Source organism: Panicum virgatum, chromosome 1K (assembly GCF_016808335.1).
Source record: "Panicum virgatum strain AP13 chromosome 1K, P.virgatum_v5, whole genome shotgun sequence".
Taxonomy (NCBI): Eukaryota; Viridiplantae; Streptophyta; class Magnoliopsida; order Poales; family Poaceae; genus Panicum; species Panicum virgatum.
The window spans coordinates 25,194,459-25,212,094 of record NC_053136.1 but is presented as its reverse complement, the minus strand read 5'-3'; the positions used below and the strand labels follow the sequence as shown (position 1 = coordinate 25,212,094).

The window sequence follows — 17,636 nt, the reverse complement described above, 5'->3', positions numbered from 1 at the left end:
GTTCCACCCTTTATCCTTAAGGGATTATCTAGACTTCTTCCTTTCTCGTGAGAAGGGTTGCGACTTTGTGAGCCCAAAGCCTCAATCCCCCGAATTTTTCGTCGAAATCGGCCGTGAGATCCGCCCTGTTCGCGCTCGGATCCAGCGGCCACCGTCGGGGTAAGGTTCCGCCTCCCTCCGACGAGATGGCGGGGAAGGGAGCCAAGGCCACGGCGACCAAGTCGGCGGACAAGGACAAGGGGAAGAAGGCCGGCGGTCCCGTCTCGCGCTCCTCCCGCGCCGCGCCTCAGGTCAGCTTGATCCCTCCGCTCTGGTTAGCCCGTCGCCTTGCCATCCATGGGGCTTTTAGATTTGGTTTAGATGCAGTCGTGCCGCGCAATTTGGTGTGTTTTCGGGGGGCGCGTCGTTAGATTCATCTCTTGTTTACTCCGGATGACTCGAATCATGCGATGCGGTTCTGCGGAATTCATGAATGTTTTCTTGTAGCTGTTGGACGCTGATCAATTTTTTGTTTCATTCTACAAGGGTTCGGTGGATCTGGAGAAGCTCGTAGTAGAAAAATTTGTATTTATAACACTATATAAATAGCGGGCTTTGCAAAATTAGCACCTCAAACATGGGTTTCGCAAAATACCCACTTATAACATTGACATATTGATTTCACTGCCATTTTCCCCGTTTTATTGATTCATAATTTCTTTTAACAATTACTTGAGGACCAAGTTGCACCTTGTCATGTTTACCTGAATACCTGGCTTGATTGGATTGGTAGAACAACAGAAGCTGTTTCATCAAGCTTTGCGTGCCTGCCGAAACGCTGCCGCAGATTGCCTGACCTCCTGCTTGCCGCAACTACTGAGGGCCGTGATCACCAGATGACTGCTCTGCACCCGCAATTTCTTTGGTGCATGGCAGGAGCATCCAAGCTCAAGGAGCTCTCGATAGGTCGTTGCCCCTGGCACCTTAGGTCCTGGGGGCGTGGTCATGGGTTGTTTCTTTTGTAAGAGTCGACCTATTTGTGTGAGTTGTACGGAACACAGGGGTTGTCTATCCTCTGTGCTCTTTCCTTTTTTTATATCTTAAAGAAAATGACGCGCAGTCCCCCTGCGCCGTTCGAGAAAAAAAAATTGCCAATAGGCTGCAGGGGCCAGAGTCGCTAGGGGCTCCAATGCCATTTTTGCCAATCTGATACACAACCACCCGTAAGAAGTAGCTATACATTCTCTTGGCCTGAAGCACTGGATAATTTCTCCCTGAAAAAGCAGAATCACTCAGTATTTCGGCAACAACCACAATAAAACTCTTCACAACCATGTAAATAGACTGAATAGGGATTTGTATTTGACTCGATCGAACCAGGCAGATAACATGAGACTCTAATGGGCAGATTTGTCATTTCCTGTGCTAGTAAATGAAAAAGGAATTACAAATCAATCAAAGAGAGAAAATGGTAATAAAATTAATGTGTCAATGTTGTAAGTGGTTATTTTGTGAAGATCATATTTACAGTGGTAATATTGTGAAGCCCAATATTTGTGATGGAAAAAATTCAAATTTCTCGCAGTATGCCTAGTTCGGTGCTGTCGATGAAATGGTTGTTAGAAGATTTCATTTCCACAGGCCTGGGCGTGAACGCTCACAGTAATCATTGGTTAGAAGTTTTTTTCCTGTTTAATTTAGATTAGTAATTAGTTTAGTATTTTGCTTGCCCCTAGCCTTGAAATTAATTTTCCCTTCTTCAACGTGAGGACAATGAAACTTCTTGAGATTAGGTCTCTTTGCTTCACATTGTATGCAATGCTGAAAATTTTAGAAATATACTCTAAAGCTGGTGCACTGATTCAATAATGCTGTTGTATCATGTAGGAGAAATCTGCTCCGAAGAAAGATGTTTATCAATTGTTTGCTGAGAAGGTTAGGGATAACAAACAACTGGAATCCAGATGGGCAATCATGCAAGAAACTCGAGTGGAGTATTTTCGTGGAAAAGATTTCACTACCTTCATCAAGAATAATCCAGAAGTCAGGGAAATTTTAGGGCCGGATAAAGATTTAGAAGTGGAGGACATTGTTAACACTTTGCTGACCAAGAACCTTGTGATAAGATGCGACCGAGTTATGAAAACTGTCAGGCCTGGCAAGAAAAAACTATCATCATGGCCTGCTCATTTGGAGATACATAATGTAAGTGTTGTATGCTATTTTTACATAAAACGTACCATAATATATCTTCTGATTCTGTTGGTCAGGATAACTTGTTAATACTGTAGCTGTACCCATTTTTTATTCTTGAACTCTCTTACTGCATCATTGGCATTACACTGCATAATCTCTAAGCTAATCGTCGTAATCAAACTCCATTTATAATACTAAAACCATATTTTAGTTCAAATATGCTACAATTAGAAGCCTTTTATCTGAAGTGATAGATATTTTTGCAAGGAAAGTCACCCGATTATGCTTTTGCAAGGAAAGCCACCTGATTATGCAAAGGCACATTTTCAAGCCACTGTAGCAGTTATAAATAGTTTGCAGTTATTGATAGGTGATTAGACATCGCATGAGCAATCCGCAGCAATGCCAGAGTGACATATCATTGACATACTGCCCTGGATGTTTCTACAGTTTCAGTAATTCTAGTTGAAAATTGCGCCTTTTGCATTGCTATCTTGATGTGACATTATGTTGAAGTTTACCTAACCGTTATCCACAGTTTCAGTAATTCTACTTGGTAGTTGCACCTTTTGTATCAATGATGTCAAGTAAAAGTTTTCTTATGATCAAGTAATGGTTATGTTCTGCTTTAATAGTCCTGAAGTGATATATCTGCTTGCTACAATTACTTTAAAATGGGGTAAATTGAGTCTAAAGGAAGGTGCAGGAAGCAAACTTTTATCATCTGTTTTTTCATAATTCATTCATGTAGTATCTTATAGCTGCAGCTACTAAAAATTGGCAGCAAGAAGTGCCTAGAATGAGTTAAAATCGTTGGGTTTTCAATATAAGATGAATAATTGAAATACCTCTGTTTTGATATAGTAAGACCCATTAATGCTGATAATTACATTATCTACTTTCTCTTGTATGATTTTTCAATTCTGACTAATTCAGTCTATTCCGTTATTCTCCTCATATTGAAATGAATTGAGATGGGTTTGGAGTTAGTTAATTAGGGTTGATCATGTATGATTCTTTATTTTATTTATTTTTTGTGTTAATGTTATGAACCTAGTTCATAACGGGGTAAACATCCGCCGGGAGGATAGCCGGACGGCGACGGCTAATTAGACTGGGATTGGATCTATACTGGGGAGACGAATTGAGGATTGGGACTAGATTGATTTCTCATAATTCTTGCTTGCCTTGAATGACATATCTGATATCTCCTCTCTTTACATAGAGAGGGGTCCTTGACCCCTAAGTAAGACCTAATCTGATCCCTAAACCTAACCCTAATGGGCCTGCCCAGTCGGCCCATAAGACCTCCGACTGCCCATGACATTACGCCCCTCTTTTTGAGCAGCTCGTCCTTGAGATGCAACACACCCTGCTTATAGAGACGACGTGACTCTTTAGAAATTAAACACCTAAAAAATAAGCCTTTTGCATCTCGGCTTATTTTCTTGTTTCCTATTAAGACACAAACTAATTTGAAAGACTCGATTTGTGGAGCTCTACCGAATTTAGGTGGACCCCATCCTGACGTGCAGAGAGAGAAGGCAGAAGTACCTCCATCCATGCGCCATCAACCCCTCCTGGTGCATGCAATCCGCAATTAGGCGTGCATGCAGCAACAGATCCCCCACAATTAGGCATGCACGCAGCAACAGATCCCCACAGGAAGCACTCACATGCAGCTAACATGGCAACTCCTGGCTCCCATGGAAACTGCAGACTTGTGGGCTGCATGTGAACTGCTGTGTCATGAGAATATGTGGCAGCCCGCCGGCCAAACAGTAGCTTTTTTGGCCCACCACAAGCCCAGCTCCATGTCTCTCCCCACGGGGAAGGCAAGCTCCGTCACCCCATTCATTGCCGCAATCTGCGGCCGAGGAGATAAAGTGGAAACCTGCAAGAGGAGATAAAGTGGAAACCTGCAAGGCGGAACAGAAGGGCAGCGGCACGCTGTGACTCGAAGAAGCCCTCCACGACTGCCAGCGGAGGTGACCCTGCAGCGGCCATCGGTGGTGGCGGCCTCGCATCGACCAGCATCGTGCGCTTGCAGGCAGCGGACCGCGGAGGCGACCTTGCTGCGGCCGGCACCATGGGCGGCCGGTTCGTGGCCACTGGCGCCTAGCTGACGGTGCCCTCCGTCTGACGAAGCGGAGGTGTAGTTGCCCCATGCGGATGCGGAAGGACGTCGTCGGCGGCGACTGTGACTGCACGCTGTACACAGACGAGCTGTCTTCTGCTCCTAGACGCTGAACAGTGACACCAACAGATTGAAAATGGTTGCCGGTGTCATTCAACATCTTCAGCAGCGCCGACACTTGGGAGGGCAGATAGCGTGGTGTTCATCCCGTCGACCTTTGTCGTGAGATCCTCGATGGATTTCTGCAAGGACTCCATGGATAATGAACCTGAGCAATCTGATACCAGTTATGAACCTAGTTCATAACGGGGTAAACATCCGCTGGTAGGATAGCCGGACGGCGATGGCTAATTAGACTGGGATTGGATCTATACTGGGGTGACGAATTGAGGATTGGAACTAGATTGATTTCTCATAATTCTTTCTTGCCTTGTATGACATATCTCCTCTCTTTATGTAGAGAGGGGTCCTTAACCCCTAAGTAAGACCTAATCTTATCCCTAAACCTAACCCTAATGGGCCTGCCCAGCCGGCCCATAAGACCTCCGACTGCCCATGACAGTTAATGGATTGATGTCAAACTAAAACATCGTTATACTTCAATATGTACTCAAGTTTTTTACTAGGTTCATACATTCTAAGTCTTGCAATATTTTCTGATCTTTTTGTTAGCTGTACATGAAAACGAGGTATTTGCTTTACAAAATTTCTTTGTACGTAGTATTCTGTATCTTAGGTTTGATATAATTAGATTATGCATAACAGTTCACTACAGAATATGTTACAATGTTATTTTCTTCTCGTGGTTGTTCTTATGTAAGTGGGTTTGATTTGTGCTTACAGGAACAAGTGTTTACTGAAAATGATGGTTTCTTTGCTTGGATGTTTCTCAAAAGGCGGACCTTGTGGCAGACAATTCTTTCATTTGTTTGGCCTCTTTTTGCACTGGCAGTCTGCTTATTCCCAGTTTATCCATATCAATGCAAGATTCTTGTACTGTACTCATGTGCTGGAGCGCTACTTTTCATCGTCTCCATTCTTTTGCGTAAGATCTCTCTCCCTCGCTGAGTGTGCTTTCATTCAAAACTGTTGTTTAAGGATTGGCAGTTGTGTACCACACATATAATGAACAACAGTTGTTTGCCTGTGTTATACACCGACACCTACCAACATCACATAACACTTTGGTCATTACACCTCTTCGAGTAATTCATGACAATTGTTTGCCTGTGTTATGCATGCTCACTTCGGATTATGTTGTTTGCATGTTGTTTATATAGGAAGTTGGTCTTGACTTCGCCAGTGGAAGTTTATAATATATATTGATGCTTTTTTTTTGTTGGAAGTGGCACAATAGAATATAGAGTGGGCCTGCCTAAGTACTGTGAGCAAATGCTGCTGCATTTATATACTCCCTGAGATCTAAAATATACTCTTAGGACATTGACTCAGTCTATAAGGTGACACTTTGACTAGTAATTACTATGAAAATGAGCTATCTCACTATAAGGTGACCTTATTCTATCAGATATGACTCTTGATATGATGATGGTTAAGGCTATAGAAGTTTGACCAACATGAATCTTAAAACGCCTTATATTTTGTATAGATGGGGGTATTTTAGAACCATAGATAGCTGCACTAAGTCACTACTAGTAGTATAGGAATGCCTTGCTGTTGTATCATTAAAAAGAATGCTACATTAACTTCCATTTCCTTAGCGACACAGTTGCGTTTGGACTAAATCCCAGTACTTGTGGTTGTAGGCAGGTTCATTCTCAGTACATTAAGAAACTAACCAGATGTCACTGGAAAAGTTTGGAATGTTTCTCAGATTTCTCAAACAAACTTTGAAACAAGATTTTAGATTCAAATTCACAGATACGATACAATAAAGTTACAAAGATTCACACTTTTACTAAAAGCCGCACAGCTAGCTCAGCTGATAGTGATAGGTTCTACCATGTGCCAGATGTTGTGATTTTGGTTATCGTTCTGCTATTTGCACCACACTTTAGGGTTGGACCCAAACTTCAGTGCATCAGTTGTTAAAAGTAAATAAAAACGGGGGTAGTTTTCAAACCAAGAATTTATGTGTGGGAGCCACGAGCTCAACAGCTTAAGTAGCTATTCCTTGTTTTGTCACAACAGATTTTCAGCTGTTTTAACCCTTCCAATTCAAATACATCCAAACTTTTTTGGACACAGCTATATTACGGCCGGCCGTATTTGTCCCCTGCTACGGCCTATCCTTATTAGGCAAATAGTCATGACCTGGGGCATTGCTTTCCTTATCTGGTTTCGGTGGAAACCAGTACACGAGCAACTGCGCAGGGGCCCACCACCCTCCCTTGTCACGCACCTGTCGCTGCTGACCCCGGCAAAAACATATCGTGAAAGAAAATAGGGCAAATCTTTCAGAAAATCAACACAAACCCGATGAAGCCCCTGGCGCTGGTGACGCACATGAGGATGGCCATGGTAGACGCCGAAGCACTGCATGCCGCAGTGGTGGGACACCTAAAAATGCTAAATCAGAAAACCAAAATGCGAAACTAAAATCAGTAATTTGCCTTTTGATTTAGCAGAAGCTGCCTAAAAAATAAAGGAAAAAAAAAGCTGAATTAGAACACCTAAAATGCTAAATCAGAAAACCAAAATGCCAAAACAAAATCAGTAATTTGCCTTTTGATTTAACAGAAAGCTGCCTAAAAAATAAAGAAAAAAAAGCTAAATTAGAACACCTAAAATTGCTAAATCAGAAAAACAGAATGCCAAAACTGGTTTGTCTCGCTTCTCCCGCGGGGGCAGATCAACTACAACTCCTCGGCATGCATCTGCATGGCAAGACCAAGAAATCAGGGTCTCTGGAACATGCTGCCACGCCTCGGCGCCGGCCACCGAGGGCACGCATGCACTTGGAACCGTGGCCTCCACCTGATCATCACAGCTCGAGGGCGAGCTGTCTTCGAAGGAGCCTCCACCTGATCATCACAGCTCGAGGGCGAGCTGTCTTCGAAGGAGGGAGATGTCATGGGCAGAAAGTACTGTTCACGATGTGAACAGTAATAGGGTCCAGATATTAGGAAAGATTAGATTAGATTGGTTTGTTATTTCCTTAAATTTAGAGATTGGTTTCTTAACGGTCAAGTCAGGGTTTCTTAAGGGTCAAGTCAGCCCATCTATATAAGGATGAGATTGTATCTCTTTTGAGGGGAGGAAAAGCAAGAATTATCAGGAGAGATCCTCATCTAACTCCGGGCCTTGAGATTGGGCGCAGCCGCCGCCGGCGTGCCCGATCTCAAGTGTCTGGTTCAGCGTCCATTTGTCCCTCGCAATTCCCCCAATTCACCTAGTTTTGCACAGTCCCTGATAAGGGACGTGACAAAAACAAAATCAGTAATTTGCCTTTTCATTTAGCCGAAAGTTGTGTAAAAAATAAAGAAAAAAAAGCTAAATTAGAACACCTAAATTGCTAAAATCAGAAAACCAAAATGCCAAACAAAGAATTTGTCCAATGGCAGAGGGCAAAGACTCTGGCGACCTTTTCTCCAACAGCAAGCTAGTTGCAGACGCTGCCGCATCAGTAATCCAGCATAAGAACACAGACAACATTGACAATAAGGAGGTTGCTGGAGTGGCCGAAGAGATCATGCACGCGGTGTCCTCTTACAGCTAGTTGGAGGAGAAGCCGACCGGGCAGTACATCGAAAAGGCGGAGGGGTACTTGAAGGAGTTCAACTCAGGGCCGGTGGGCGGCTGCTGGCGTTGAGGAACCTCCAGGCGACGCCTCGGCCGTTGCCACCGCGGACGACACACCCAAAGCCTATAGAACCGTAGTCTGTGCCTGCCGCGGAGGAAGGCAAGTCAAAGGAGCTCGGACTAGATGATGTCGTCAAGGGCGCTGAGCAGCTCGTGGAGAAGCAGGGCGGTGAAGGGGGAGACCGTCGGTGGCGGCGCCGATGGGCTGTTTAAGATGGCCCAGGGGTTGGTAGGGCTGCGCGTGGAGGAGGGGGGGGGGGGGGGGGGGCGGCGCGGCGGCCAATGGCGAGATAGGTGGCGGCGGCAGCAACTTCGATGGCTGGGGCAGGGCCGCGCAGAGCGTGGCGGGAGCTCAAAAAGAACAAAAAGTAGGCCGGTTGTATACTAGTATTTACCAACTTTTTTTACTTTGACCGGGTGGATTCATTTACTGAATCTACATGATAAACTAGGTTTATCAGTGGTTAGGTTTATCAGTGGTAACTAGCTGGTGATCTATTCTCTTCTTGTGCCTGAGAGTTTGTGTTTGATACTATAATTGTTATATGTGGAAGTATTAGTTTGTTACTTTCATATGATGTGCCAAAGTATATTTTTCCTGCAAGAAACTATTTGCCAAGAAATGTCATAATAAAATATTTATGCCTCCGGTTTTGTTTCATTTCCCACTAAATATTGTTTGATGAGGATTCACCACTGTTTAAATTTATTGTGACCTATAAACAGGTATCCCTCTTTTTTGGTGAACTCCAGTCAATTGTTCTATATCTAAAGAAATTATAAATTTATGTAAATCAATAAACAACATGAAATTCTTCATATCTGCTGTCTTTGGCTATATGTTGATTTTTTATGTCCTAATAGAGGGCAATGAGCGATTGATTGCCAGTAATATTGACTAAAGTTTTACTAGTTGTTTTTCTGTTATTCTTGCTCCTTATGCTTGTTTTTGCTGAATTGCTGATGGTAGGGTACTGGATTTCATGCGCATGCCAGAGTTCCTTATATTTTGTTAAATCTCTAACTTTTGTTGTTTTATGCATCCAGAAAGCTTTTTCCTTTCTTGTCACTTAGCATTTTGTTTTGTCCCTAATAACCCATTGTCTTCTGTTTCCATGGAATTGCAGTAAGAGCTGCTATCTTCGGCATCTTATGGGTTCTTCTTGGGAAACGTGTATGGTTCTTCCCCAATATAAATGCAGAGGAGACAACATTTAGAGAACTCGTTCGTTTTTGGCCTGAAAAGGATGAAGGAGAGCGGCCAAAGTGGACATCAAGACTTTTCTATGCTCTTGTCTCTCTATTGGTGATATTGCTCCTTAGGCACCATGCTCCAGATGAAGCAGCTAGAGCCAGGTAATTTGTTATCTGCAATTTTTTCTTATTTCATGTTTTGACCTAAGAGCCATATTGAGTTTTATGAGCAGATAACATCTGCCATAGTAGAAATTTTAGTTCATTGTTTTCTACTCATTAGGAGTTCTAGTTTTTTATTTTATTTGAGTAACCATCTATGCTCACACAATGTCCACCCTAATTAATAATCTGATAGGAAGCACAAGTTTTGTTCGCTGATTGCTCTATCATGGGAATTTCAGTCGGTTGAGTTGGGTAACCCAAAAACTATAACTGCATTTCCAATTTTTCTGGCAAATTGGAAAGCAGTCTGTCCAATCCAAAATGTTGATTTTCAAGGATTTAAGGTTACAGTATAAATGAGGGATCTGTCATTTAATTTTCGATGGTAGCACCTCTTGCATGAGGTCATCAATGATTTCTTTAATGTATTTGTCAGGGAATTTATACTGCTGTGTCAAGGAAAAGTTCAATCGCATGTTCTGACTCACATTACTAATCTTTTCATTGCCCCCCCCCCCCCCCCTGTTTTCAGGTACCAAAAGAAGGTTTCTAACATAATCGATGATGTTCTGGAGTGGTCTCCAAAGTTGGCAATTTCTGGAATGATGGAAAAGCATACTGGGGCTAATATGACGGAAGCTAGCAACTACACCAGCACTGTTGGGAGCAGTCATACCCCTCCCTCTGCCGAAGACAAGGCTCCAGATACGGATACAGATGGGGATACCCAGGCTGATTCAGATGAAATCCAAGGTAGCGGATATGCTGATGATACAAGAACAAGATCAAATGAAGCTTAAAACGGCATCAACTTCATCATGTAGTTCTTTTGTAGTACTCCTCGTTGCTGTTCATCTGCAGAATTAATGGATAGGTTACTGACAACAAAAAATCTAAGCGCTCATGTTTTGACCATGTTCCATTCATATATTGCCAACAATGGCTGTATTCCAAGGTTCTCAGTATGTTCTCGTAGAGCGTGACAATTTCAAATGGCTGCACCTGCGTTCATGCTTTGACCTTAATGGTTCTTGGTAAACTGTCTTGCATTTGCGATGAAAAATTCAGAAGTCGGCTGCAAAAACTACAAACTGTCCTCGGTTTTGCGTTATGACCCTCATTGGTTTTGCGTTATGATTATTGTTTGAGGTCTTTTACAATGGTTGGTGGTGCCTCCTCAAAATAATTAATTTAATTAATTTGATGTGCGGAAGGGTACTGTGGTAATTTCGCCCTCTCCCTCCCCCAAACCTCATGCCCCCGGCCGATCCGCCCACAACAGTACAACCGCCCTGCCTCGCCCCTCGCTGGATTGCCGCCGCCCTGCTCACCTGGCCTCGCCCTCGCTCTTCGTGTCAACCTCCCAACCCTCGCCGCCGCCGCCATAGGTCGTCGCCCTACTCTGCACGGTAGGTAGGGTTTGAACGTCGCCGGTTGTGTTCCCTACACTCTCGAAGGTTTTCCCTACGACCACGAGGCGACGTTGCTGCCTGTGCCTGCTTCGTCCCATGCCAGCTATCCCGTGTTTTGTCTTCCAGGCACAGGTACACGCCCCCTCCTCTTGTTGTGTGCCTAGTTTCATGATCAGATGATATGCCCAAGATAGTATTCGATGATTGGAGCGAGATGTTTGTACCTTGTTTCATGTCTGTAGTATGCATTCTCAAGTATCAGAAATGGTGTGACTTTTTTTTAGATTAAGGAAAATCCGGGCTCGATGTCTGTCAGGAAAATCAATCATCATTTCAACGAATTATCTTGTTAATATGACTCCTTGTAAGTACCAAAGGTGTTGTACCTTAGAAACCAGTTCAAGCCACAAACTCAGTTTGTCTCCTACTAGGGCTCTTCTAAAAAAATATATTCAAAGGTGTTGTACAAAGAGTAGCAGTCACAGTTTGATTTTTCCTTCTGACAATATTATACAGAGTAGGGTATTGCTGCATCATGGGCTCCTAGAATATATCTCCCTGGTTTCAGAATCATCCCACTTTGTTTCATCCTTTTCAACTCATGTATGGTTTCATGCAGTACTACAACCCCTTCTACAATATATCTCCCTGGTAGGAAGGCACTCTGAGAAGGTTTTGTTAATCTGTTAGCCACTGTTGTGAGTCTATTAGTCAAAACCTTAGTACTAACATTCAATATACAGATTGTAATTTTGGGATTAAAGTTTTCACTCCAAAGTTTAAGATGAACAGATCCAGAGCTTGGTAGAACTCCAAAAAACATGGCAGAGGGCACCAAAGAAAAAATTAAAGTCAAGTTCAGATAAGACTAGGCCTGCCACGAAATGTAGCCTGTGTAAGAAGCAGGGTCACAATCGGCGAAAATGCCACTTGAGAGCAGAGGTAGTTTTCGATAATATTCATCAAAGCTGACAACGGGCCATGTCTGAGGCATGTGTAGTCATGACTAATGTTCATCTTCTTTTGTAGAAAACAAAGCTCCCTGAAGATGTGCTAGATTTATGATTTGCCAAGGATCCGATTGCAGCTACAGAATGTTTATAGGTAAGGTGGCAATTTCTCATCATCTTTCGCTGTCAAACTCCTCGTTACGATGACTAAATTATTTTTTCTTTTCCATTTGGTATGGAACTTGGTCTATCAGCAGGATCCATCTTCTTCGTGCGCTACCTCGTCATCTAATCAAGAGTGACAGCAATGGAGATTAATGGAACTGTATTTCATTGTTCTTATCTCCTCTTGTCAGCACAATCATTAGACTTATTTTAGCATGGGTGTATATCAAGACACCTTCCTTGGTAGAATTGTAACCAAAGTATATATGAAGCCCTTGCTTGCATTTGTGAATTCTTTGTGTACCGTTTGTGAGTTCTTTGTGCAACATCATGTCTCACTACACTCATAGGTCAAACCAGTGTGCGCACCGTACAACATCAGCGAAGTGTTTTCCTGTACTTCGTCTTTGTTGGAACTGTAGTTCCCACGCGCTGGTTTATTGTTTCAAGATCTTAACAGTCACTGGACAATGTTTCACGGTTATGACTATTTCATGGTTTTGACAGTCATCGGATAATGTTTGAAGGTATAGTTGACATCCAGCAACTCTTAGCTAATCTAGACACTATGTCTACACTAGTAAGGGATACTCTAGTGTCCCGCGCGGAGCCCTCACCCTCCGGATGGACAGACATCACACTTTAGCAAACATACGAATACTGGAGCAGTTGATAGAGTTCTAAGAACGATACGATAACCATCTCAAGCACAGGGCGATCATGCAATGCAAGTATTGAATAATAACGCAACCATAACAAGAAGCATATACCTGATAACTCAGAACATACTTCGAGCAGATATCGGTAACCATAGTCTAATTCTATTACAAACAACCGAATATTACAAGAGAGAGCCAGAGATGAACCCATATCAGACTCTCGAGCAGATCCGGCGACTCGAAGACTCCTAGACTTCTCCTAAACTCCACTAAGCCTAAAGACTATGCAAGATGAGCAAGAGAGGAGAGGAAGTGTGGTGTGTGTGTGTGCCATAATCTCTACCCCCCTTGTATTTATAGCAGGGAGCCATGGGGTGAGACCCTTGCAACCAACCTAGGCGACCTATGAGGAGGCGCCACGTGTCCTGGATGAGGCGGTGGGGCCCATGGGCCAGGTCGGCCGACCAGGTAGGTCGGTTGCCCTGCCCGGGCCACCAACCGCCCCCAACTTCTTCTGACAGGCTGTCCTGGGCCTCCTTGTCTGGTCCACGTTGGGGTTGGCCTGTCTTGACTTGTCTGAATTGGATTCTTGCATCACTTTTGGTCCATCTAAGCCTAAATCAGTGCTCTGATATTTTCTGTGATTTTATGTCGGGCCAAAGTATGCTTGTAACCTGCATATTAGCTCCAAAACACAACTTGCATTTTCTAAAAGGTAAAGTGTGGTTTAGGGACTTTATTGGATAAAGATGCGTGTAAGAAATGCAAACTCTCATGATTTTCTGATCAAGTTGACGCCTGAAAATGATCGTTAGTGAGCGTCAACAGGCACCCGCGGGATTTGGACAGCTTCCAAGTGCGCTACGCCGCCATAGACGCATACCTGTCCTACGAGATTGTGAATCGTCTAGAGATCACACATGGCTATAGTTTGTTTAAATGACGTCTCCATAACTTGTAATGTCAGTGACATCTAGCTTATGAACTATCAGTGATGCTTGTGACCCATCTGGCAAAGTAATGTGATCGTCCTATTCTACATGTCTTGTTTGTGTTTGCTTATCTCAATTTGATCCTGTTGCAAGCTTAGGGTCTGTTTGGTTGGGCTATGGCTATGGAAAAAACTGTTGTGGGCTGTGAGCTGTGGAAAAAGCTGTTGTGGGCTGTGAGCTGTGAAAAAGCTGAAAGCCATTTGGCTAAAAGCTGCTGTGGGCTGTAGCTTTGATACAAAATGTCTGTAATGCCCCTGAAAGCCTGTGAGACTGTTTATATACAAATTGATCGTAAAAATATTTGTTGTTCACTGATTGACATATAATAGATCATATTTGAAAGAAAAATTTGATTGCTTCTAAGTTTTGCATCCACCATCAACATATGATCCACATAAGTACATAGATAGTAGAACAAAAGATATGTGGTTCACATAAGTACCATAATTTATCACTCTCTCGCACTAACCAAATCATTAGCTATCCTACTGTGAATGGTATTCATGGTATCCTCATTCTCCCCATCTGGACAAGATTCTTCTTGTGATTCGGATGTCTCTTCCAGTAGGTAGTCCTCATCAGCATTACGTCTATCAAACTCCTTATCATGCAACTTACTATCATGAATAAAATTATGTAATGCCATACTGGAATGGTCCTCTTTAATCCTTTCATGCTCACTACTGAAAGTAGGGCCCCTTGGTTTGATGTTATCCTTTCATGCTCAGTACTGAAAGAACGGATTCTTCTCATCCTTCTTTTTAGTAGCACCAGAGATTTCCTTGCGCTTTCTTTTTCCTAATTTTGACTTGTTCAAAGCAGCCGCATCATCTGGAGATTCTGTACCTCTGCCACATCCTCATCACTTGACTCATCAGATGAAACATCATCTGGACATGTTGCAGTTGCACCACTAACATGAAACTTGTCAAACAATATGTGCAGGTCACCAAGGTTCTTCAGTCCTTGTTTTTTGAACCTCACATGGTTGCATTTGATACCTTTATCAGCATTGTTGCATCTCTAAAATTACATAAAAAATAGCAAGTCAGCCCATATAAACATTAATAAATGAATAATGGACAATGAGGGTATAGAGCTTACAGCAAGGTGTTCATCCCTCCATTCCTTAAAGGAATCAACAGTTTGCTTTGCCTTGTTCCATCCAAGACCAGTGGCACTGTTCTTCAACTCCATAAACGAAGTATATTCCTTTTTCATGTTTTCCAATTTATTCTTCAATTGTTTCTTTGTTTGCTTTAGCCCTGTTTTTTCTTCATACTTAGATCTCAGATTTTTCCATCCTAGTGAACATTCCCAAAGGCCTATTCCCATCTTCTATCTCTCTTTAACAGATATCAATGAAATGCCTCACATTGGCATCACACCAATCCGCCTTATCACCCATTCTTCAATCAAGCACAAACAAATATTTTATCCAATTCAGTACAGATCAGTCCCCAAGCAAGCAATTCGATTCCATAAACAGTAGCAATAAGCTAGAAAAAATGTTGAGGATTGCTCACAAATCGGACAATTGCTAGGATAGCAATTCGATTGCTACATTCTGAACATAATTTTTTTTCTATTCACAGATCGAACAAGTAACTCACAAATTGAACGATTGCTACACAAATTGAACAATTGTCGGGACAAATTGAATGATTGCAACTCAAATCCAATCGATTTTGGTTACTAAGAGAAGGGAGGGTGATTTGGGGCACTTACAGTTCCTCTGGGGGAGGGATGCCGAGGAAGAAGGTGTGCAGGGGCTCTGAGGGTGGCACTCAGTCCAGGGGAGGCGTTGAGGGGGTGCAGGGGCGCCGACGTCGACGGGGGACAGGGGGTCGTGTCTAGGGGGCATAGGGAAGCCACTTCCAACGACTGTAAAGAGAAGGGAGGGGGCACCGCTGGCCCGGGGCGCCGCCGGCAAGGGGCGTTGCCGGCAAGGGGCACCACCGGCTAGGGGCTCCGGCGCGCCGCCGTGAACCCTAGGGCTTGGGGCGAGCGGAGTCGCGAGGGGTGGAGGCAGTCGCGAATAGGGAGGGATGAGACGACGGGAAAAACAAAAGGAACAAACTGGTATCACTAATCAATGGCATGGTGGGTAATTTCGTGGAAGAGTTGCCCTCCACAGCCAAAAAAAGCAAGGGAGGTTGTGGGATTTGTACTAAGGAAAAGCAACTTTTGTAGAAAGTCAAGTGGAAGGGCTAGACCTTTGGTTGGCCTTTGGCTTTTGTTGGTAGCTAAAGCACTTTCAATAGTCAAACCAAACACACGCTTAATATCCCCACGAATACTTGAATTGTTTGTGTGCCATTTGCTGTAGTTAAATGTGCATCAACCTCACCAACAACTAGAATAAGCCTAGAGGTTTGGTATGGCGCAAGTTCATTAAACAATCTAAGTATGAACTCAAAGGACTTGAATTGAGTTCTTGTTTTATTGCTCTCACCGGTCACACCGGTGAATTCACCGGACGTTTCTATTTTGTCTCAGCAGATTTTGTGATGGAACTGTTCTTTCCACGCACAACCTTGACTTGTGTACCACTAATCACTTAAGGTACCTCCATTTCAAATTGTAAGTCATTTCATTTTGGATATTCATGATGCTGCATAACTTAATAGGTCTGCACTTCTTACAGCACACATATATAGTAGGTCAGGTCTTCACTTGGTAGTCAAACTACTAAACTGATGTTGCACCAGATATCCCCAAAAAACTGACTAACTCAACATAATCATGTCTTTTCTTCTTCCTAGCAACTTAGTCAGGACTTCACTTCTTCCTACCAAATATAACACCAAATAGCAAAGCCAACATCAAACCAAATCATGGAACTGTATCTACAAAAAACCATGCATATAGCTGATATATATAGTCATGTCATGAACTCTGATAGGAGAATGATACTCAACTCTGACGGCCGTAGTACCGGAGTCGGTGTCTAGGCTGTTGCCTGTCTGAGCTGTGGCCTAATCTGCCAGCTCTAACGGCTGCTGCTCGTCTATCTGCTCTGATGTGAAGTCCTCGCCTGGCCTCCTAGTCTCCTCTGAGTTGCTATCTGCATGAGCTGTGTCCTGACCTACTAGCCCTTAGGGCTGATGCCCGTCTCTCTGCTCAGCTGAGTTGCTACTTTCCAGAGCTGTGTCATGAGTGGGAGGAGGAGGAGAAGTTGGCTCCTCTTGGGCAGGGTTGACGTGCTCTAGAGGTGCTGATGCCTCCTGCACAGGTGCTTCACCAGCAGGAGAAGCCGAGAAGGCATAAACGTAATCAAGACCAAAACAATCGACACAAAATGCTGGCATTGGACGAGCAGCTGGCACATGAGGAGGTGGAACTAGAGTACTGGAAACTAGCAGAGTCACTGGCTTTGTATTCTGCTATACTAGGATCTCCTCATCTATTCTCTCAGTCTCCATGGCGACACTGTTAGCCGTGGAGGTAACAGGAGCTGCTGACCCTAGAATTGGTGGAACTGGAGTACTAGAAACTAGTAGAGTCACCGGCTCTGTATTCTACTCTACTATGATCTCTTTGTCCATTCTCTCGGTCTCCGTGGAAACACTGTCAATCGTGGAGGTAACAAGAGCTGCTGACCCTGGAATTGGTGGAATTGGAGTAGTGGAAACTAGTAGTCATCGGCTAAGCTGGAAGTGTAGCAGAAGTATTTGGCTGCAGCGGCAACTGTTCAGGCAGAACTTGTAAGTGAGCTGAGGGCAGTGAGATAGCCAACGGAGGCTGTACTGGAAGTGTCTCAGTGCCAGTACACTGGCATAGGCGCTCGAACATGAGTGTCGTAGACTCTCTGTCCCTCGCCATTGCCAGATTCATCTGATCTTGCTGCTGCCGGATAGCATAAAACATGGCGGTGTTGCACTCTTCCCTTGCTGCTGCCTCCTCTTGCAGCTTGAGCATCCTTTCGTTGAACTGTGTTTGCATGTTGATCATCATGTGCATCAAATTGGTAGGAGTCGGTGCTGCAGGTGGAAATGGAGGTTGAGCTGGTGCTAGATCTGGAA

At 43.7% G+C, this 17,636-nt stretch overlaps 1 protein-coding gene across 1 annotated transcript; it reads left to right on the top strand.

Annotated features, from left to right (window-relative positions):
* Window positions 1-17: 17 nt before the first annotated feature.
* On the top strand, window positions 18-10,458 carry LOC120700076. Its single transcript, XM_039984242.1, has 5 exons — window positions 18-290; window positions 1,867-2,184; window positions 5,156-5,357; window positions 9,202-9,430; window positions 9,966-10,458. The coding sequence occupies exons 1-5, from the start codon at window positions 186-188 to the stop codon at window positions 10,231-10,233; spliced, it is 1,122 nt and encodes a 373-aa protein (XP_039840176.1). The 5' UTR covers window positions 18-185; the 3' UTR covers window positions 10,234-10,458.
* Window positions 10,459-17,636: the final 7,178 nt, after the last annotated feature.

Bases quoted from the DNA above. Each gene is read 5' to 3' on its own strand.
- LOC120700076 (XM_039984242.1), top strand. From the start codon at position 186: ATGGCGGGGAAGGGAGCCAAGGCCACGGCGACCAAGTCGGCGGACAAG. The intron at 5,358-9,201 runs GTAAGATCTCTC...ATGGAATTGCAG, and splicing joins CATCGTCTCCATTCTTTTGC to TAAGAGCTGCTATCTTCGGC. The intron at 9,431-9,965 runs GTAATTTGTTAT...CCCTGTTTTCAG, and splicing joins GATGAAGCAGCTAGAGCCAG to GTACCAAAAGAAGGTTTCTA.